General features: G+C 40.7%; 1 protein-coding gene across 3 annotated transcripts in view; it reads left to right on the top strand.

Annotated features, from left to right (window-relative positions):
- The window catches only part of LOC124039949 (ATP-citrate synthase), a 123,855-nt gene continuing 100,040 nt past the window's right edge, over window positions 1-23,815 (top strand). For 2 of the 3 annotated variants that reach the window (XM_046356536.1, XM_046356534.1), the window contains exons 1-6: window positions 1-128; window positions 9,996-10,175; window positions 14,997-15,119; window positions 17,180-17,242; window positions 18,469-18,659; window positions 19,845-19,924. In XM_046356536.1, coding sequence (XP_046212492.1) covers window positions 10,017-10,175; window positions 14,997-15,119; window positions 17,180-17,242; window positions 18,469-18,659; window positions 19,845-19,924 — 616 coding nt within the window. In that variant the 5' untranslated portion in view covers window positions 1-128; window positions 9,996-10,016. Of the gene's footprint in view, window positions 129-318; window positions 477-9,995; window positions 10,176-14,996; window positions 15,120-17,179; window positions 17,243-18,468; window positions 18,660-19,844; window positions 19,925-23,815 lie in introns of those variants that run through there. The other variant, XM_046356535.1, reaches the window with a different exon arrangement.

Here is a 23,815-nt window from a genome sequence, read left to right as displayed (position 1 = left end):
GGGCGACAAAAACGAGTGAGGTGGCAAGAGAAGACTGATTTATTTGGCGTAGATCGCGCAGCCCTCTAAACTAGCTCGTAGCAACCAGGACATCATTTTACATCCCTAGGACGTTGCATTCGCATAAGGTATGATTCTATCTGTCCTGACTTTCTTCACGTCTTGCTACATCGACATTTACCTAGAGAGCTATGCGTGCATGATGCTAGGAACGTCTGGCGGGATTGTCACTACAAAGTAATAAACTCCGCCCATTTCTACAATTCCTCTAAACATTTTATGTTAAACCTAACCCCAATTCTAACCGTAAATTAGTCATTTTGACTTTGTGGCCTTCGACTCTAACTTTGTGTATATAGAAGCTAATGGAAACCATCTGACGGTGTAAAATCTGTCGTTCCCTACTTCCTAGTTAGCTAACTACTGTAGCTAGCTGGAGTTAGTTCAGTAGCGACTAAATTGCAAACAACGTGCTGGTGAGTTTGTCCTGCAGGACTCTTAACGTTACCGTTAGCTAGCTAATTTAGCCAGCTAGCAAGCAACCAGAAAATTAATCTTTACCGTGCCTGTTTAGCTAAAGCTTTTACCCACCACAAACCAGGACGGAGTAGCTCACTGGCTAGGTATCTAGCTACAAGCTAGCATGTGATACTAAATATTTTTCTATAATTTCTACTGGAGGTAGTTTTGCTATCTGCACTCAATCACCAACCCAGGAGGATGTTGTTCCGGGCTCAATGCTGTTAACGTTAGTTACTGCTAAACACTATCATGTATTTAATTTGTCGAATAAATGAGGGTGTGGAATTAAGTGTTGAATTGTTGTGCGTCTTTGTAGATAACTTTCGTTTGTTCTTACCTTGTTAGTTGGCTAGCTGCTTAATTAATCAGACCGTGAGTGATAAAAGTTCTGTTTACAGTCTGAATTAAAGCAGGGCTCTACACCGAACTATTGTACAAGGAGCACGTTTGCGCCCCAGCTGAAAAATATATGCGCACAAATAAATTTAGCAGTACAATTAAAATTATTTGATATATTAGGTGAACTGACACCGTTTTAACTATTTTGCAGATATGAAACGGATAGTTGAATATCAGTCAAAGTTGATGCTGCAAAACCAACTTTATACGAGTTTCTATAAATAGGTTTTATTTGACTCAACATTTCATGATGTACACTAAACCGGTATTCCCAAACTGGGGTACGTACAATGCTGTCGGAGGTACGCCAATAAATGGTGAATCACAGTTTTAAAAACATCAATCTTTACACATTTTCAAACATTCTGTCTGATTTTCCAACAGGGCTATACATTTGGGTGAGTTATTTCACATTTATTTAACCAGGTAGGCAAGTTGAGAACAAGTTCTCATTTACAATTGCGACCTGCCCAAGATAAAGCAAAGCAGTTCGACACAGTTACACATGGAGTAAAACATACAGTATAAACAAGTCTCTATATGATGTGAGCAAATGAGGTGAGATAAGGGAGGTAAAGGCAAAAAAAGGCCATGGTGGCAAAGTAAATACAATATAGCAAGTAAAACACTAGAATGGTAGATTTGCAATGGAGGAATGTGCAAAGTAGAAATAAAAATAATCGGGTGCAAAGGAGCAAAATGAATCAATTAAATACAGTAGTGAAAGAGGTAGTTGTTTGGGCTAAATTATAGGTGGGCTATGTACAGGTGCAGTAATCTGTGAGCTGCTCTGACAGTTGGTGCTTAAAGCTAGTGAGGGAGAAGTGTTTCCCGTTTCAGAGATTTTTGTAGTTCGTTCCAGTCATTGGCAGCAGAGAACTGGAAGGAGAGGCGACCAAAGAAAGAATTGGTTTTGGGGGTGACTAGAGAGATATACCTGCTGGAGCGTGTGCTACAGGTTAGAGATGCTATGGTGACCAGCGAGGTGAGATAAGGGGGAACTTTACCTAGCAGGGTCTTGTAGATGACATGGAGCCAGTGGGTTTGGCGACGAGTATGAAGCGAGGGCCAGCCAACGAGAGCGTACAGGTCGCAATGGTGGGTAGTATACGGGGCTTTGGTGACAAAACGGATTGCACTGTGATAGACTGCATCCAATTTGTTGAGTAGGGTATTAAAGGCTATTTTGTAAATGACATCGCCAAAGTCGAGGATTGGTAGGATGGTCAGTTTTACAAGGGTATGTTTGGCAGCATGAGTGAAGGATGCTTTGTTGCGAAATAGGAAGCCAATTCTAGATTATCTTTGGATTGGAGATGTTTGCAGTCTAACCAGACACCTAAGTATTTGTAGTTGTCCACGTATTCTAAGTCAGAGCCGTCCAGAGTAGTGATGTTGGACGGGCGGGCAGGTACAGGTAGCGATCGGTTGAAGAGCATGCATTTAGTTTTACTTGTATTTAAGAGCAATTGGAGGCCACGGAAGGAGAGTTGTATGGTATTGAAGCTTGCCTGCAGGGTTGTTAAGTGTCCAAAGAAGGACCAGAAGTATACAGAATGGTGTCGTCTGCGTAGAGGTGGATCAGAGACTCACCAGCAGCAAGGGCGACCTCATTGATGTATACAGAGAAGAGTCGGTCCAAGAATTGAACCCTGTGTCACCCCCATAGACTGCCAGAGGTCCAGACAGCAGACCCTCCGATTTGACACACTGAACTCTATCAGAGAAGTAATTTGTAAACCAGGCGAGGCAATCATTTGAGAAACCAAGGCTGTCGAGTCTGCCGATGAGGATGTGGTGATTGACAGTCGAAAGCCTTGGCCAGATCAATGAATACGGCTGCACAGTAATGTTTCTTATCGATGGCGGTTAAGATATCGTTTAGGACCTTGAGCGTGGCTGAGGTGCACCCATGACCAGCTCTGAAACCAGATTGCATAGCAGAGAAGGTATGGTGAGATTTGAAATGGTCGGTAATTTGTTTGTTGACTTGGCTTTCGAAGACCTTAGAAAGGCATGGTAGGATAGATATAGGTCTGTAGCAGTTTGGGTCAAGAGTGTGTCCCCCTTTGAAGAGGGGGATGACCGCAGCTGCTTTCCAATGAATAGGCTAGTAATAGGGGTGGCAACAATTTTGGCAGATCATTTTAGAAAGAAAGGGTCCAGATTGTCTAGCCCGGCTGATTTGTAGGGGTCCAGATTTTGCAGCTCTTTCAGAACATCAGCTGAACGGATTTGGGAGAAGGAGAAATGGGTAAGGCTTGGGCGAGTTGCTGTGGGGGGTGCAGTGCTGTTGACCGGGGTAGGAGTAGCCAGGTGGAAAGCATGGCCAGCTGTAGAAAAATGCTTATTGAAATTCTCAATTATGGTGGATTTATCAGTGGTGACAGTTTTTCCTATCTTCAGTGCAGTGGGCAGCTGGGAGGAGGTGTTCTTATTCTCCATGGACTTTACAGTGTCCCAGAACTTTTGAGTTAGTGTTGCAGGAAGCAAATTTCTGCTTGAAAAAGCTAGCCTTGGCTTTTCTAACTGCCTGTGTATAATGGTTTCTAGCTTCCCTGAACAGCTGCATATCACGGGGCTGTTCGATGCTAATACAGAACGCCATAGGATGTTTTTGTGTTGGTTAAGGGCATTCAGGTCTGGTCTTCTTGTCTGAGTAGCCTCGTTTCACTGCCAAAAATCAAATTTAACCATCTAGTGTTCAGCGAAATAACAACACAATGTCAAATAGAAGTAGCCTAGTCAAATAATTAACATCCAATCGCATTAACCGGTCTGTATGTAGCCAAACGTAGCTGCTGCTCATGTTCGTATCTGTACTGATGGCGCAAAAGCCATGACAGAAAGACATAGTAGAGTGGTAACGCACGTGCAAGCTGCTCCTGACGCCACTTGGGTACACTGCAGCGTCCACCGAGAGGCTCTTGCTGCCAAGGGAATGCCTGACAGCTTAAGACGTTTTGGACACTACAGTGAAAATTGTTAACTTTTAACTTCTTGACTAACCCATCCCAGTGCCAAATTCAAATTAAATTACTAAAAATATTTAATTTTCATGAAATCACAAATACAATATAGCAAAACAAAGCTTAGCTTTTGTTAATCCACCTGGCGTGTCAGATTTCAATAAAGCTTTTTGGCGAAAGCATAACAAGCGTTTATGTAAGAACTTCGTGCTTCTACACCTGCGTTGCTTGCTGTTTGGGGTTTTAGGCTGGGTTTCTGTACAGCACTTTGAGATATCAGCTGATGTACGAAGGGCTATATAAATACATTTGATTTGATTTGAACATCTCTCTCAGTAGACAAAATATTACAAACAGCTAGCAGCCAAGTAGATTGATCACGAAAGTCAGAAAAGCAATCAATTAAATCGCTTACCTTTTATCTTTGGATGTTTGCACTCGAGACTCCCAGTTACACAAATTTTCCTTTTGTTCCATAAAGATTATTTTTATATCAAATAACGCGCAAAAAAAGGAGGTATGTTCAGAAATCCACAGGTTCGAGCAGTCACGACATCGTAGACAAAAAATCCAAATAGCATCTGTAAAGTGCATAGAAAGATGTCATGTTTTTTATAATCAATCCTCTGGTTGTTTTTACAATATATAATCGATATGTCAACCGGAATGTAGCTTCTTCCATAGGCGAGAGAGAGAAAATGGCTGTTGCGCATGAAAAACTTGAAAATGAAATGGGTTCTTTGTCGCTCATTTTTTCAAAATAAAAGCCTGAAACTGTCTAAAGACACAGCTTGAGGAAGCCATAGGAAAAGGAATCTGGTTGATATCCCTTTTAAATGGAGGCAAGGCGACCAATGGAACAGAGAGCTTTCAGGAAAAACAGTACTTCCTTGTTGGATTTTCACCTGCAATATCAGTTCTGTTATACTCACAGACAATATTTTGACAGTTTTGGAAACTTTTGTGTTTTCTACCCTAATCTGACAATTTATATGCATATTCTCATTTCTGTGCCAGAGAAATAGGCAGTTTCAAATTGGTATGTTTTTTTAGCCAAAGATGAAATTAATGCCCCCTACAGTCAAGAAGTTAACTTCTCTGGGATATGTGGGACTCTAGCGTCCCACCTCGCCAACAGCCAGTGAAATTGCAGGGCGCCAAATTCAAAACAACAGAAATACCATAATTAAAATTCCTAAAACATACAAGTATGATACACCATTTTAAACTTCTTGTAAATCCAGCCACAGTATCCGATTTCAAATAGGCTTTACGGCGAAAGCACACCAAGCGATTGCTAGGTCAGCACCTAGTCACAGAAAACCATACAGCCATTTTCCAGCCAAGGAGAGGGCTCACAAAAGTCAGAAATAGCGTTTAAATGAATCACTAACCTTTGATCTTCATCAGACGGCACTCACAGGACTTCATGTTACACAATAAATGTGTGTTTTGTTTGATAAAGTTAATATTTATGTCCAAGAACCTCATTTGAAATTGGCGTGTTATGTTCAGAAATGCATTGTCTCAAACAAACATCCGGTGAAAGTGCAGAGAGCCACATCAAATTACAGAAATACTCATAATAAACATTGATAAAAGATACAAGTGTCATGCATGGAATTATAGATAAACTTCTCCTTAATGCAACCACTGTGTCAGTTTTCAAAGGGTTTACGACTGTGTTCCAATATATTTCACTTGTGATTTTTTATTTATTTTTATATATATATATTTTATATATTTTATTTATTTATTTTTACCTTTTATTTAACCAGGCAAGTCAGTTAAGAACAAATTCTTATTTTCAATGACGGCCTAGGAACAGTGGGTTAACTGCATGTTCAGGGGCAGAACGACAGATTTGTACCTTGTCAGCTCGGGGGTTTGAACTTGCAACTTTCCGGTTACTAGTCCAACGCTCTAACCACTAGGCTACCCTGCCGCCACATTTTCAAGAAGGAAACATTTTCTAGGAAGATTTATCTCTGTTGCGTTATGCTAATTAGTGTCAGATGATGAGAACGGTCCCGTTCACGGGATGGGGTGTCACTACAGGTTAACTAGTGATTATGCTTGATTGAATATTTTTTTATAAGATAAGTTTAATGCTAGCTAGCAACTTACCTTGGCTTACTGCATTCGTGTAACAGGCAGGCTTCTCGTGAAGTGCAATAAGTGGGTGGTTAGAGCGTTGGACTAGTTAACTGTAAGGTTGCAAGATTGAATCCCTGAGCTGACAAGGTACAAATCTGTCGTTCTGCCCCTGAACAAGGCAGTAAACCCACCGTTCCTAGGCAGTCATTGAAAATAGGCATGTGTTCTTAACCTCTTGCTCCTACCTGGCACGCAGGCGTCCCATCTAGAGATCTGGAAATGCAAATGCGCTACGCTAAATGCTAATAGTATTAGTTAAAACTCAAACATTCATTAAAATACACATGCAGGGTATTGAATTAAAGCTACACTCATTGTGAATCCAGGCAACAAGTCAGATTTTTTAAATGCTTTTCGTCAAAAGCATGAGAAGCTATTATCTGATAGCATGTAACACCCCAAAAGACCCGCAGGGGACGTAAACAAAATAATTAGCATAGTCGTCGCTACACAAACCGCACAAATAAAATATAAAACATTCATTACCTTTGACCATCTTCTTTGTTGGCACTCCTAGATGTCCCATAATCACTATTGGGTCTTTTTTTTTTGATTAAATCGGTCCATAGATAGCCTAGATATCGATCTATGAAGACTGTGTGATAAATGAAAAAAAATAGCGTTTCATAACGTAACATCATTTTTTAAAATTCAAGAAGTCGACGATAAACTTTCACAAAACACTTCGAAATACTTTTGTAATGCAACTTTAGGTATTACTAAACGTTAATAAGCGATCAAATTGATCACGAGGTGAAGTATACTCTTTAGCTGTCCGTCTGGAAAAAAATGTCCGTGTAACTCTCAACCAAAATATCCGGTTGGAGACCGGAGGGAATCGGTTCCCTTGATTCGGTTTGACCAAGAATCAAAGCCGAATCAAATGACAAGACTCTAGACATCGTGTGGAAGCTGTAGGCACTGTAACCTCGGCCTCATGTAATTCGGTTCACTTTGAACAATTCCTGGAAGGTGGCGTATGGATATTTATTTCCATTTTCAGTGATCAGATTTTCCTGCACTTTTCGATGAAACGCACGTTCTGTTATAGTCACAGCCGTGATTTAACCAGTTTTAGAAACGTCTGAGTGTTTTCTATACACACATACTAATCATATGCATATACTATATTCCTGGCATGAGCAGCAGGGCGCTGAAATGTTGCGCGATTTTTAACAGAATGTTCGAAAAAGTAGGGGATAGGAGTAACAGGTTAACTGACTTGCCTAGTTAAATAAAGGTGTAAAAAAACTAAACTTTTTTAAATCGGCCAAATCGGTTCCAAAAATAACGACTTACGATTGTTATGAAAACTTGAAATCGGCCCAAATTAATCGGCCATTCCGATTTAATCGTTCGACCTCTAGTTCGGACATCCAACATCCATTTCTAGTGAACAAATCAGTAAGTGCAGAGGCTAGAAGATGCTCCAAATCTATTCTGTCCCTATAAACATGGACATGGCACGCATTCTGTTATCCCAGACTAATGTGTTGATAACAATCAGAATTGAACAACAGGCTAAATTAGCAAGCCATTGATTCTCAGGTCCTGCAAAGCCTTGGACTGACCAGACCTACCAGGAACTAGTATTGTCAGCTATCAACCCTTCAGTGTGGAAGAGTTTTGGCAGTTTCAAGTGTTTGGTGGTTTTCCTGAAGGCAACCTGTGGTATCCTTGGAGTGTGCCGTTCCCACACATTGATTAGTGGGTTTGACATGGTTGTATTTTTAAGGACTCCCAAGTTCCTGAAGAGCTGTCGTCTGCAAGCTAGTCTATTGTCCCAAAGCCAGCCCAAACCTCCTGGTTTAACATGCCATCAACTTAATTAAACCAATCAAGATTCCAAACAGACCAGTTGGGTGGTTACATCATAATAAGACAGAAGAACATCAAACCTGTCCTAAAGGGCCACAGTCCAGCTGGTTGTCTCTTTCCTTTGATTGAACCACAACTGGGGGCAGATTGAGCAAAAGGTTTACACGTATAGTTACTAGTAGACCTAAAATAAAATAAAACATAACAATACACTTTCCTGGCATTTTTGTCATTAGTACAGAAATCACTTTGCGGTCAGGATCAGGAGAAATTGAACTGTACAATATATTGGATTGTATATTCCGCAGGCTGTTCACTATTCTCGTGACGCACTCTGTCATCCTCATACAGCTTTATCTTTAAATTCATATGAAGCGTTTTCACATGTTGTCAGATGAGATTCAGATGAACGCATTTATTAGATTAAGAAACAAAATGATACTCTGCATCCTATAATAATTTAGCCTACTACTATCTTGATTAATCTGTACCCTGGTTTCTGAGTTCAAAATCAGGCACTAATTAAAAGGCAAGAATGGACAAAGTAGATACTCAGCAGTTATGGAGTTTTGAGTTTCACCTGACACAGTGCAATCTACACAACAGGTGGTGACTGAAGAACCTTGAGCCTGAAGTAGTTCTAAGCTGACATATGGAATTGTTTAAAGATGGTTATACCATGAATCATTTAGCTATTTGATTTTGAATTTTAGAACCCCTTTAGGTATCCCCAAAAAATATTAAAACAAATTTGGATAAAATATTAGATTTGGCCTTTACTACTATAGCCCAGAAAATGGCATTGAATAACACATTCCTCAATGGCAAAGACTGTTAAAAAATAAATCATAGGAAACCAGGTTATGAAGTCTGTCCTAAATCTAGGAGATTTCAGAAAGCTCATGAAATATCTTATACACATTTAACTCCTTTTTGGGGGGTAGGCACAAAACTACCTTTATACTTACGTTAATTTAATTTAACAGGTACAGGTTACCTTCAGATGATTCACGTGACTCTTGTGGTGGTCATAGAACAACACTGAGAGTCTCTCCTTTCCATAGTGGTCATAATAGTTTGTAGGTCAAACCGTTGGGACTAGAGGTCGACCGATTATGATTTTTCAACGCCGATACCGATTATTGGAGGACCAAAAAAGCTGATGCCTATTTATTTATTTTTTTGTTATTTTTTTTGTAATAATGACAATTACAACAATACTGAATGACCACTTATTTTAACTTATTATAATACATCAATAAAATCAATTTAGCCTCAAATAAATAATTAAACATGTTCAATTTGGTTTAAATAATGTAAAAACAAAGTGTTGAAGTGCAATATGTGCAATATAACATTTCAGTTCCTTGCTCAGAACATGAGAACATATGAAAGCTGGTGGTTCCTTTTAACATGAGTCTTCAATATTCCCAGGTAAGAAGTTTTAGGTTGTAGTTATTATAGGAATTATAGGACTATTTCCCTCTATACCATTTGTATTTCATTAACCTTTGACTATTGGATGATCTTATAGGCACTTTATTATTGCCAGTGTAATCGTATAGCTTCCGTCCCTCTAGTTCGCGCGCGCTAACTAGCTAGCCATTTTACTTCGGTTACACCAGCCTAATCTCGGGAGTTGATAGGCTTGAAGTCATAAACAGCGCAATGCTTGACGCACAATGAAGATCTGCTGGCAAAACGCAAGAAGGTGCTGTTTGAATGAATGTTTGCGCGCCTGCTTCTGCCTACCACCGCTCAGTCAGATACTTGTATGCTTGTATGCTCAGTCAGATTATATGCAACGCAGGACACGCTAGATAATATCTAGTAATATCATCAACCATGTGTAGTTAACTAGTGATTATGATTGATTGTTTTTTTATAAGTTTAATGCTAGCTAGCAACTTACCTTGGCTTACTGCATTCGCGTAACTCCTTGTGGAGTGCAACGAGATAGAGGCAGGTCGTTATTGCGTTGGACTAGTTAACTGTAAGGTTGCAAAACTGGATCCCCCGAGCTGACAATGTGAACCTGTGTTTCTGCCCCTGAACAAGGCAGTTATAACCCACCTTGACTTGTACTAACTGCTCCTGAACTCTTCTGACTTCTCCTCTTCCTTCTGACAGATAGTGAGCCTGTGATTCGCCATGTCGGCCAAAGCCATCTCAGAGCAGACGGGGAAGGAGTTCCTCTACAAGCACATCTGCACCTCGGCGGCCGTGCAGAACCGCTTCCGCTACGCCAATGTCACCTCTGAGACGGACTGGGACCGCTTGACGCAGGACCACCCATGGCTGCTCACTGAGGTACAATAAAAGTGTTGTCCTCCAGCAAGGACATTCTTCTCACCTTCTTGTACATGGACAAATTATCACACAATGCTAGGTAGGGATGCACTTATATGATATTTTTGTCCGATACCGATATCGTATATAAAAATAGCATTATAGTTAAAACGCACATGGACGCAGCGGTCTAATGCACTACATCTCGGTGCTAGAGGCGTCTCGAATCCAGGCTGTATCACATCCGGCCGTGATTGGGAGTCCCATAGTGTGGCGCATAAATGGCCCAGCGTCATGCGGGTTTGGCCGGGGTAGGCCGTCATTTTAAATAAGAATTTGTTATTAACTGACTTGTCTAGTTAAATGAAAGGTTACACACACCACACTGACCAAAAAGTTATTTTGTTGGCATTTACGTATGTCCCCATTACCAGTAAAACATAATCAAAACCTATTTCTTTCACTTACTTGCTGTGCTGTTTCGTTGTTCAGTCATTTCCTTCTGAACCAGGATTTCCATGGAACGCCGTTTGCGTCTTTGCATGTCAAAAAGATGCATGTCAAATTACACTTTGATGTGTCAAATAAGCTTGTTGACCAATCAGGACCTGAATATGACTGCACGTCACACAATAATTTAAAGCGTTTATACATTTTTTAAGTAGTTATTAGACATTGATTACACTAACACTCGTATTTCATACGTTACAACGATCTATCAATGCGTATACAATGATGCTGGTAAAGTTGTCTCGCGTACAATAAGGATGTGCCACAACAGTGGACTTTGCGGTTAGCCTTCAAAATAAAAGTATGTCATTAATGGTGATGCAATTGAATACAAATAGTAGAACTATGCCATAATTTAATAAATCATGCTAAATGAGTTTGTCTTTTGTTGATTTTATATAATATTCCAATCATTTGATAATTTGTAAAGTCTCTTAATCACACTGAATGTATTAGACTTTAGAATTACATTGGGGGCATACTTACTTCACTGTACAGCCTTACCTATCGATTGTGGATCAATGACATGGAGTATCAGTCTACTCAATGACACCCAGATAACATTAGCATCGTAGCTCTTATTTCGTGACTCTGAAACGACCAACTGTGATTTGAATATGGCATGAATCCACCAATTGTAACCTTCCGCATTACTTTCAAATAGTTACTTTTATTTTGAAGGGAAACTGCACATTTCACAGCACACAGCCTGGTCAGGTCTAGCCTCACTAGCCAGATGAAGCTAGCTGGCTGCTTATAACTTTATCTTTGGGCAACAGGGTTAAGTAGCTGGCTAGCTATTTATTTTCATGAACTGAAGTTCAATTTCAATAGGCGAACAACAATACTTTCAAGGATTTCTAAATCATTGCTAAGAAAAGTGAAAATGACTGCAGTTTTTACTAGAGGTCGACTGACTAATCGGAATGGCCTATTACATCGCACTCCACGAGGAGACTGCGTGGCAAGTTGTTATGCGAGTGCAGCCAGCAGCCAAGGTAAGGTGCTAGATAGCATTAATTATATCATATAAAAAAAATCTTAACATAATCGCTAGTTAACTACACATGGTTGATATTACTAGCTTGTCCTGCGTTGCTTGTTAACCTCTTGCTCCTACCCGACACGCAGGCGTTCCATCAAGACATCTGGAAATGCAAATGCGCTACGCTAAATGCTAATAGCACTCGTTAAAACGCAAACGTTCATTAAAATACACATGCAGGGTACTGAATTAAAGCTACACTCGTTGTGAATCCAGGCAACAAGTCAGATTTTTAAAATGCTTTTCGGCGAAAGCATGAGAAGCTATTATCTGATAGCATGTAACACCCCAGAAGACCCGCAGGGGACGTAAACAAAATAATTAGCATATTCGGCGCTACACAACGCATGAATAAAATATAAAACATTCATTACCTTTGACCATCTTCTTTGTTGGCACTCCTAGATGTCCCATAAACATCACTATTGGGTCTTTTTTTCAATTAAATCGGTCCATATATAGCCTAGATATTGATCTATGAAGACTGTGATCAAGGAAAAAAATTGTGTTTTATAACGCAACGTCATTTTTTAAAATGAAAAAAGTCTATGATAAACTTTCACAAAACACTTTGAATTACTTTTGTAATGCAACTTTAGGTATTAGTAAACGTTAATAAGCGATCAAATTGATCACGAGGCGATGTATATTCTATATGGGGTACGTCTGGAAATAATGTCCGTGTAAATCTCAACCAAAATATAAAAAGAAATGGGCTGTCTCTTGTCCGTTTGACCAAGAAACAAATCCTAGGCAAATGACAAGTAGGTATTGCAACCTCTGCTCCAGGTAATATGGTTTCTATTCAACAATACATTCAAGTGGCGCATTGATATATTTTCCAGTTTTCAGTGATCAGATTTTCCTGCGCTTTTCGATGAAACGCACGTTCTGTTATAGTCACAGCCGTGATTTAACCAGTTTTAGAAACGTCTGAGTGTTTTCTATCCACACATACTAATCATATGCATATACTATATTCCTGGCATGAGTAGCAGGGCGCTGAAATGTTGCGCGATTTTTAACAGAATGTTCGGAAAAGTAGGGGGTAGGAGTAACAGGTTAATTTATCATTGAATCATAGCCTACTTCGCCAAATGGGTGATTTAACAAGCGCATTCGCGAAAAAGCACTGTCGTTGCATTGTGTAGCTAACCATAAACATCAATGCCTTTCTTAATCAATAAACAAGTATACATTTTTAAACCTGCATATTAGGTAATTTTGCCTGCAACATTAATTTATTTAACTAGGGAAATTGTCACTCTTGCGTTCTGTGCAAACAGTGTCAGGGTATATGCAGCAGTTTGGGGACTGTGAAGACTTTCTTCCTAACAAAGACAGCCGACTTCGCCAAACGGGTATGATTTAACCTCTTTAAGTACAAAATAAGTGTTCATTCAGTATTGCTGTAATTGTCATTATTACAAATAAATTAATACATGAATAAAAATCGGCCGATTTGAATTATCAACCTTTTTGGGTCATCCAATTATCGGTATCGGCGTTAACTAATCATAATCGGTCGACCTCTAGTTTTTACTGGTCATTGTTTTCAGCCTGGTTATATTGGTGCTATGTACTAAGCTAAAGCTAGCTAGCTACCCCAGAAGTTGCGGTCAAACAAATGCTTTATTACCAACGTGGTATTGTAAACACATCGTTCGTGGCCGTTTTTTTTGTACAGCTTTGACAGTGCTACTGATAGTGGCGCTTGGCTTGCATGTGCAAATTCAGAACACAACATTCTATAATATAACTGTTATTTAATATGTTAAATAGTTTTATTTGACTTGTCACTTTTGACACGCAAAGACTGTAATATATTGTGAAGCTAATAGCAGTGACGCTAATACTGTGCATCTCCGGTAGGGCAATATCTGAGCAATAGCGCACTTGGTAATGTTAATGTGTACCGGTGCTTGACCAGCTGTGAAAGCCAACATCACCCACGACAGAACTGTTGATTGTCAAGGGCAATGAATTCCATTATCTTGGCGTTCATGGATTCTGGCTCTACCCAGAATAGAAAGAGGAGTGGGAGGCCGCGGTGCACAACTGACCAAGAGGACAAGTACATTAGAGGGTCTTGTTTGAGAAACGGATGTCTCGCACGTCCTCAACTGGCAGCTTCATTAAATAGTACCCCGCAAAACAGCAGTCTCAACAGTGAAGAGGCGACTCCGGGATGCTGGCCTTCCTCTGTCAAGTGTCCATGTTATTTTGCCCATGTTAATCTTTTCTTTTTATTGACCAGTCTGAGATGTGGCTTTTTCTTTGCAACTCTGCCCAGAAGGCCAGCATCCCAGAGTCGCCTCTTCAACGGTTGACGTTGAGACTGGGCCGAGCTGGTGTGTTTGTACACGTCCATCTTCCTAGTCTGACAGGGCCCCATGGCTAAATGCAGTGGTTCAGATGTTGATAGGAATTCGGTAGTGTTTTCCTTCAGATTTCCTCAGAATATACACTGCAGTCACGATGACCGAAGAACATTGTCTTGTGAGGTAATGCAGGTATTCCAGATTGGGGGACCAAAGTGACTTGAGTTCCTGTACGTTACAACAATAACACAATTAGTCATTTGTCATGAAACAACAAACCCTTCAGCTTTTCTTTTCCTGTAAATTTCTTTCCTGTCCCACGATGGACTGGTGCAATATATCCGGAGAGCGTTGATTCCGTAAAACGGACTATATTACAGTCCCTGATGTCGCTCTCGAAGGAGGTCCTCACCCTGAGCTCGTCTACATTATTGTGAAGGGACTGAACGTTAGTGAGCAATATACTTTGAAGCGGGGGATGGTATGCACGCTGTCTGACTAGGGCCCCACTTTTAACTCTTCTCGTGCATCAGCATTTTGGTGCCGCCTCCGGGATGAATAGAACAGTCTCGTAGTTCAAACAAAGGATCCAGGTCAGGCAAATCAAATTTCTGGTGAGTAACTGCCAATCTAATATCCCAAAGTTATTCTCGTCTGTAGGTACAATAAATATTCTGAGCAAATAGTGTAAGGAAGACAAAATCCTGTGAAATTGGCTAGAAGCTAGAAACAGGGCATCTTCAACTATCGAGTGCAGTTTTCCTCAAATGATTTTGGCTTAGTTTTGTTTTCTTGCCATTATACTTTTCAGCATTCCGATAATGGTTTTGTGACAACCCTATCACACACCCAATGTTTTTACAATCGCAGGGCTAACGGTAGACAAGTCCAGGCGCAATGGACAGTGAAACGATTCACCTGTGTGCTGTACCATGCTAATGTTGGTATTGTCCATTACCCCTACAGCGATTGGTGGTGAAGCCAGACCAGCTGATCAAGTGCAGAGGGAAGCTGGGCCTGGTGGGTGTTAACCTAGACCTGGTGGGCGTGCAGGAGTGGCTCAAGCCCCGCCTCATGAGTGAGACCACCGTGAGTTGATCTTCTTGCTCTTTCTCTCTCTGTATGCCTGCATGCATGATCCAGTGTGAAGTTTCCCCTAGTTAGAGCGAGGATCAGCTTCCCTTCCTCGATCCTAACCTTAACCAAACTGACCCTGGATTAGCATGTAAGAGCAACTTCATCCTACTCCTCCCTCAACTTCATAAACAGAAACTCTGCTGCCAGGTTCCCTCTTTTTTTGTGTGTGTGTCCTGAATCCTATTAGCTGCAGCCAATTTCTAACTCCTGCAGCAGGTTTCCACTTCCACCAGTGTCAAACTGGTGGAAGTGGGAACCTGCTGCAGGAGTTAGAAAGTTACAGCTGAGGAGTTTTTGTACACCTGGTATACAGCTTTGATGTTTGTAGATTTTTAAAAAGCAATTTGACTTCAATCAATAGGCCAAGCCATTGTAGTGCTTAGTGTAGCCTTTCTTTATATTTAGCCAGGATGGTCTACTCAATAATACTTGCCACGGTTTTCCAGGGGGTCTTAACAGGGAGACCTGTCATGGAGCCATCCTCTCCATTTTGCTTCCTTCCTGTTTCGTTCAGATCTCCAAACAGGAATGGAACAAGGCCTGCTTTTCTTATCTAGCTCTCTATCAGAGATCGTAGTGAGATGGCGGTGCTTGAGGGAGCAATGCCCTCTGATTGGCAGGTTCCTCTGCCCCAACAGTGTGTAGCTCTGGGCTTGTTAATGTGGTGAATGTGTGGCATGCAGACAGGTGCCCATTTCAGGGGCTGCTAATCCACAATCCCCTGAACTGTTGGTCAGGGGTCCGGAACATAATTACAAATCAGTTGTAGACTGCAAATTGACCCCAAGAAGACCACATGGATATGTTTGACTAAAACATCATAATTGTAACCTTCTCTTACATTTGTATACGATCACATATCTATCTCTCTATTATTATGCGTGGGAATATTTCGGAACAGATTTACAAAATTAAAATCACTTGGAGCTGATTTGCTGGTGTTTTTAGAGTCTGTCCAACAATTAAACAATACAATCACCTGTGGACCACCAGTTGGTGAACCCTGTCCTACAGTGTGCACTAATAAATACGATCCTGGTTTGTCATCTGCGGCATGTTCACCATGTGCCAGGCAGTACTTGTTCATGAGCATACAGCGTGCAAACATAGGGAGCTGAGGTTGCCATCTGTCTCTCCACTGCCAGGACCGGCGGGCTCCGAGTTATGTTTAGAACCACTGATGCAAGGGGTCAGAGGGTATGTAATGCCAATGTCAGGAGGCTAGTATAGCCAAAACAGCCTTATTAGATCTGTCTTGGAAATTCAGTACTGAGAGAGACTTGGTAATTTCTGCAATAATGAAGCCGTCAATCCAACTGTCTTGAATCATACAGAGAATACTGGATCTTTATATACCAAACCTAAAAATGCTTCAACCATGGCTGGCAAACATTCCGATTGGGCACCATAACTGGATTCATCCAGTTTTTCTGCACGGGGGGGTGTTATATTTTACTCCTCCAAGCTAAGCTTCCCAGAAAGATGAGAAACTGAGGCATTGTTCTAAACTCTTCCAGGCTGTCTCTCTCGGGTCACACACATCCTGTCCATGGAATACATCTCCCTCAGTGCACCGCTGATCATGGAATGGAATGTGGCTGTAATGTTTTATCACCCTCTAGTAAAACCAATTTCCTTGATGCCCAGAAGAGCTGCAGGAAGCTAGTGGTCACCATTAACTCAGCCTTACGCTTAGTTAAATATATAATCGTTTACTATTAATATCAAACAAATCAGGTAGGTATGTAATTTTTCTATCACAGTTCCAGTGCTCTTTTCCATTTTACTGTGCTTCTTTTTTCTAGGGCCAGCTTTTCAGCAGAATGGATCATTAATAGTATTTTTCTGCAGAATAGAGCATTTATGCAAAATCGTTATTTTCCACCATTGTTGCTTTTCCACAGTGCTCCATAATGTGAAACTACCATTTCCTCAGACATCTTCATATCCCTTTGCCACATAATAATACTAAACTAAATGTTGAATTAATCTATTTTACTGTTTCTCACCAGGTGGCAAAAGCGAAAGGCATCCTGAAGAACTTTCTCATTGAACCGTTTGTTGCACATACACAGGTAATTTGTTTGAGGTTGTCTTAAATATCCTACCTGTGGGGTAGGTGTGTAGTAGGCAAGTAACCATGCTAACAGATTTGTGTGTGCGTTTACTTGCCCATATCCATATACAAATTATTCAGACCCCTTGACTTTTTCCACATTTCGTTACTTTACAGCCTTATTCTAAAATGGATGAAATACATTTTTTTAAATCCTCAAATGTACAATCAATACCCCATATTGACAAACAAAAACAGGTTTTTAGAAACATTTGCAAGTTTATTAAAAATAAAAAACAAACATGCATTATTTACGTATTCAGACCCTTTCTTTCCATTTTAGAATAAGGCTTTAAAGTAACAAAATTAGGAAAAAGTCAAGGGTTCTGAATCATGTCCAATCAATTGAATTTTACAGAGGTGGACTCCAATCAAGTTTAGAAACATCTCAATGATGATCAATTGAAACGGGATGCACTTGAGCTCAATTTCGAGTCTCAATGCAAAGGGTCTGAATACTTATGTAAATAAGGTATTTCTGTTGTAATAAATATGCAAACATGTATTACGCTGTTTTTTTATGGGGTATTGTGTGTATATTGATGAGAAATTATTTTTATTCCATCCATTTTAGAATAAAGCTGTAAAGTAACCTAATCTTAAAGTGCATTTGGAAAGCATTCAGACCCCTTCCCTTTTTCCACCTGTGTTAAATTCAATTCATTGGACATGACTTGGAATGGCACACACCTGTTTATATAAGGTCCCACAGTTGACAGTGCATATCAGAGCAAAAACCAAGCCTCGAGGTCGAAGGAACTCTCCATAGAGTTCCGAGCCAGGATTGTGTCGAGGCACAGATCTGGGGAAGGGTACCAAAAAATGTATTCTGCATAGAAGGTCCCCAAGAACACAGTGGCCTCCATTCTTAAATGGATGAAGTTTGGAACCACCAAGACTCCTAGAGCTGGCTACCCGGCCAAACTGAGCAATCGGGGGACAAGGGCCGTGGTCAGGGATTTGACCAAAAACCCCATGGTCACTCTGATGGAGCAAAAACCATGCCTCAATGGTGCTTCAACATAGTATTGAGTAAGGGTCTGAATATTTATTTAAATGTGAGATTTCAGTTTTTGAATAGTTTCTGATTGCACTGTTATGTAACTGTCAAAACAATCTACCTCTGCTCCCTCTAACTTTTCATCCCTCCCTTACTTACCCCCCTGCTCCCTTTGTGCTCCGCAGGAGGAGGAGTTCTACATATGCATCTACGCCACCCGAGAGGGCGACCACGTGCTCTTCCACCACGAGGGAGGCGTTGATGTGGGGGACGTGGACGCCAAGGCCCAGAGGCTACTGGTGGGAGTGGATGACAAGCTGAGCGAGGACTCTGTCAAGGAGCAGCTCTTCATGCATGTCCCAGAAGACAAGAAAGAGTAAGTGACCGAGAGCCGTAGGTCAGGGGTGTCGAACTCGATCACTGGAGGGCAGTGTCTGATGGTTTTTGTTGTTTCCTTTTAGTTCATGCCCAGTTCAAACCTAGACAACCACTATTGATTTGTAGTTTCTAACAAATCAATTACCTTAAATGATCGATCACATATGTGCGGTGTGAACCTACAGACACTCAGCCCTCACGGATTTGAGTTTGACACCCCTGCTTTAAAGAAAAAGCTATACAGGGTTTAGAGTTGAGTCCTATTTTTTTTCCCAGCTCACATTTTTTAAGCTTCACAATATTTATGGTGTGAAATATCCAATCACCAACAGTCAGATACCTGACGCTCAAACTTCCAATGCCACTAAAAATGATTGAGTTTGATTTTGCATTGTGAAAGTCTGTCCTTTGCCCAGCCCTTGCTTTCAGCTGCAGGCATACATACACTGAAACCTCCTTAGTCACAAACCCTTTAAAATGTTTCAGTAGAACAATGAACCTGCAATGCTCATCACCAAACCATTTCACTTTCTGTGTTGAAATGTAGTTTCGAAGTTTGTTGGACCGCATCTTTTAGCAACACCAAGGGACTCGCAACTCTACTCGGACTTCAATTCTAGGTATTGAGACGCTGGGCCAATTGTGCGCTACCCTATGGGACTCCCAATCACAGCCGGCTGTGATACAGCTTGGAATCGAACCAGGGTGTCTAGTGACGCCTCAAGCACTTAGATGCAGTGACTTAGACTGTTGCTTCACTCGGGAGCATATACTTAACATTTCCTGCTGTGTTTGTGGTCTGGTTCCCATCCATGACAAGAAGTCTGACTCAATTACACACCTCGGTTATTTATAGTGTTTATAGGCAATGCAATCCCCATTTAGGCTGGACAGTGGACACCGTGAAATTAACTTTGATACGTCCCAATCTGCACCGCTATTCCCTAAGTAGTGCACTTTATATAGGGTATTGAGTGCCATTTAGGACTCAAACAAGGTCATTGCTCTGTGTCTACAATATAGTGCACTACTTTTGACCTAGGGGCCCAGGTGGGTGCAATTAATTATCAGGTAGGATAGAAACGGCAGGAAACTAACATTTTAGTTTATTATTTTCCATGTTTTATATGCAGTTTTCCGAGATGGCTCTCTGATCTAAACTTTTGATGTTTGTTGTATGCAGGGTCCTGGTCAGTTTTGTTGTGGGTCTCTTTAACCTGTATGAGGACCTTTACTTCACTTACCTGGAGATCAACCCACTGGGTAAGTCAACTTGTTTTACTAAGGCGATTTTACTTGGACGTTTAACTAAGGATGCTGTCCTATATCCCTGTATGGTTCGGATCCTGGAGCTTTTGGTACTTGGGCTGGGAATTGCCAGAGACCTAATGACCGATATGATATTATCGCAATACTTAGGTGCCAATAAGTTATGCATTGCAATTTGATGTTTCAAACATACTGCTCACCATATGCCTGCTGCAGCGGGACAAGCAAGAGCCTTGAGAATTAGTTTTGATCAGTCATGGAAATAAAATTGCTCCTTATTTAAAAAGCAATGGAGAACAAGCTACAGTGCCTTCAAAAAGTATTCATACACCATGATTTATTCCACATTTTGTTGTTGGTGTGAATTCAAAATGGATTAAATATCATTTATCTCACCCATCTACACACAATACCCCACCCCATAATGACAGTGAAAACATGTTTTTAGAAATGTAAGTACATTTATTGAAAAATAAAAGCCAAAATATTTCATATACATAAGTAAATACTTTGTAGAAACACTTTCTAGGTAAGTCTCTAACAGCTTTCCACACCTGGATTGTGCAACATTTGCCCATTTTTTTATTATTTTCAAAATGCTTCGAGCTCTGTCAAATTTGGTTCTTTATCATTGCTATAGACAACCATTTTCAGGTCTTGCAAAATATTTAAGCAGATTTGTCAACTGTAGCTAGGCCACTCAGGAACATTTATGATCTCCTTGGTAAGCAGCACCAGTGTATATTTGGCCTTGTTTTAGGTTGTTGTCCTGTTGAAAGGTGAATTAATCAACTGTCTGGTGGAAAGTAGACTGAACCAGGTTTTCCTCTAGGATTTTGCCTGTGCTTAGCTCCATTCCATTATTATTTTTTTTATTCTGACACTCCCCAGTCCTTAACGATTACAAGCATACCCATAACATGATGCAGCCACCACTATGCTTGACAATATGGAGAGTGGTACTCAGTAATGTGTTGTATGTTTGGGGCAAATCCAATAACACTTTGTATTCAGGACAAAATAATGTTTCTTTGCCACATATTTTTGCAATATTGCTTGTTGAAAACCGAATGAATGTTTTGGAATAATTTTATTCTGTACAGGCTTCCTTTTCACTCTGTCAATTACGCTAGTATTGTGGAGTACTTACAATGTTGTTTTTCATTGCCATTAAACTTCAACCGTTTAATTCCCCTTGGCCTCATGGTGAAATCCCTGAGTGGTTTCCTTCCTTTCGAGGAACTGAGTTAGGAAGGACGCCTGTATCTTTGTAGCGACTGGGTTTATTAATACACCATCCAAAGTGTAATTACTTCACCATGCTCAAAGGGATATTCATTTTTTTTCCCAGCAGCACTATCAAGGTTCTTATCGGATATTTCTAGCATTCGCTGAGACGACGGTCCAATAATTTGTTTTTAGGTTTTACAGTACCTTACACAACATGTATCTGCGCATTTCCCTAGTCACCCTGTTCACTCTGTCCAGTTTGAAATATAGTTGAGTAGTGGAGACCGGAGTCTATCAAACTTGGGCTGTCTCTTGTGGAGGTCTTAAGTGAGCTTTTCAAGAGGGAGAAAGTCAACAATCTGGTCAATCCACATTTTAAATGTAGGAGGGGTATTAGAGGCCCACAATGGAAGAACACATTTCTTAGCAAAGTATGTAATAGTCATAAGCAAATTTTCTCTGTCAGGATCAAGAACAAAGCCCTGCTGGGCATTAAGAAGATAGATACATGCGGTCAGAATCTGGCAATCTCTCTACAGCTCCAAAATACATGCATATAGGTTCCACTTTCAGAGGTACATCTTTTACAGTTAGGAGACATCTGTTTTCATTCTATGGAGTCTCAAAGGAGTATAATTAACTCATAGTCAGACCAAGGTCCTTTTCACAGATTATTTTATTTTCAAAGGAGTAAAGGAGGAGCCTCCTTTCTCAGAAAGGAGTCTATAGATGTAATATATTTTGCCTTTAATGGATTGTGCTGTGACAAGAAGGGCTTCAACTTCATTCAACTGAGTTCTAAACCTCCTCTTGGAGGTAAAATGAGGAAATTACATGTCTAATTTGAAGATTTTAAGGATTTCAGTGTAGTGTTTTTCTGATTAAATGGGTCTAAAAAGGTCCTGATTCCTAGAGTATGACAAAGATTAAAGTTGGTATCCCTCAGGGCTTTTGGCAAGTCTGGGTTGCCTACTATAGGCGAGTGAGAACATATTTGGGAGGAAATGCCCAGGTATTTCTTACAGTCCCTCCACGCTAGTAGGGTGCTGTAAATCACAAAGGTTTTGGCTATGTTGCCCACTTCACTAAAGTTATTAATGAATATAATTGAGCTTAAGGGCAATGAACCTCAGGATTGGGCTTTTATCTGAATCCACGATGGCTCTTGTCTGTGATCCATGTTAGCATGTTGCGGATTTTGGCAGACCAGTAGTACAATTGAAGGGAGGGAAGGGCAAGACCACCCTTAGATTCAAGTTTTGATAGAGTGGAAAACTTGATCCTAGGTTTTTTATTGCCCCATATACATTTTGGGATGCTTTGGTTAGTTGTTTTGAAGAAAACTGGGAGATAGCATGGGAGCATCTGAAATAAGTAGTTCAGTCTAGGGAGGACGTTCATACGGATGACATTAATTCTTCCTACTAAGCTAATTGGGAGGGAGATCCAGGTTTGGAGATCGTTCTTGATTCGATCTAGGAGTGGAAGATAATTTTCCTTAAGGCTATTCAGATCTGGTGTTATGAAGATCCCGAGGTATTGAAACCCCTGTGTTTTCCACTGGAAAGGACAGTGTCTTCATAGAGCTGGTGAGTGTAATATTGAGAGGGCAGACAGTGGATTTGTTAAAATTGATCTTATAACCTGAACTTGCCATTGCTCCTTATCAGCTCTGCCAGAGGCTCCGCCCCCAACATGTAGAGCAGGGGGGACAGCGAGCACCCTTGTCTTGTGCCCCATTCCAGAGGGAATCTGTCAGAGTTCAGTCCATTAGTAGTCACCATGGCATTTGGATGAGAGTATAGTGATTTGATCCATTTAATAAAATTTTGGCCCATATTGAACTTTTCTAAGACTGAAAACAGAAAGCTCCACTCCATCCTGTCAAATGCCTTCTCAGCATCCAGTGAAGCCAGCTGGACAGGGATCTTCTGTGCGTTTACTTGATCAATAATATAAAAAAGACGGCAAAAGTTATCAGAGTATCTGTCTCTAATAAATCCAGTTTGGTACGCTTTTATTATTTTGGGAAGAAGAGTGTTTAGTCTTTTGGTGAGCAATTTGGTAATTATTTTATAGTCGAAATCCAACAAGCTTATGGGCCGGAAGGACGAGGAGGATAGGGGGTCCTTGTCCTTTTTTTAGCAACACTGTAATGCTGGCTGTGTGCATTGAGTCTGCTGGGAGAACTCCGTTTTTGCAAAACTCCTCCAGGATTGGCATGAAGATAGGGCGGAGCTGGGGCCAAAAAGCTTTGTAGAACTCACTGGGGAATCCATCTGGGCCTGGGGACTTAGGTGGCATGGGGACTTATTAGGTGGCATAGAGGTAATTGCCTCCAGGATCTCCTCAGGAATGAAGGGGTGAGTTGAGATCTTCTTGGTCGGTCTCTGATAGTTTAGGTAGCTAGATTTCCTCTAGGAAAGAGTGGAGTTCTGCCTCCGTGTGTTTTCTCTCAAGAGGTGTATAGTTTGCAGTAAAAATCATGAAAAGTTAAATTGATGTTTTTTGGGTCGTATGTGACATCGTCCTCTGCTGTTCGGATAGCCATGATTGTATGCTCTGACTGCTCCTTTTTTAATTGGTAAGCAAGCAATCTACTGGGCCTATTGCTATACTCATGGTATTTCTGTTTAGTTAAGAGAACCTATTTTT

The sequence above is a fragment of the Oncorhynchus gorbuscha genome, linkage group LG07, assembly GCF_021184085.1.
Source record: "Oncorhynchus gorbuscha isolate QuinsamMale2020 ecotype Even-year linkage group LG07, OgorEven_v1.0, whole genome shotgun sequence".
In the NCBI taxonomy this organism is placed as follows: Eukaryota; Metazoa; Chordata; class Actinopteri; order Salmoniformes; family Salmonidae; genus Oncorhynchus; species Oncorhynchus gorbuscha.
Note: the sequence above shows the minus strand (reverse complement) of the source record. Positions and strands in the feature narration are given on the sequence as shown.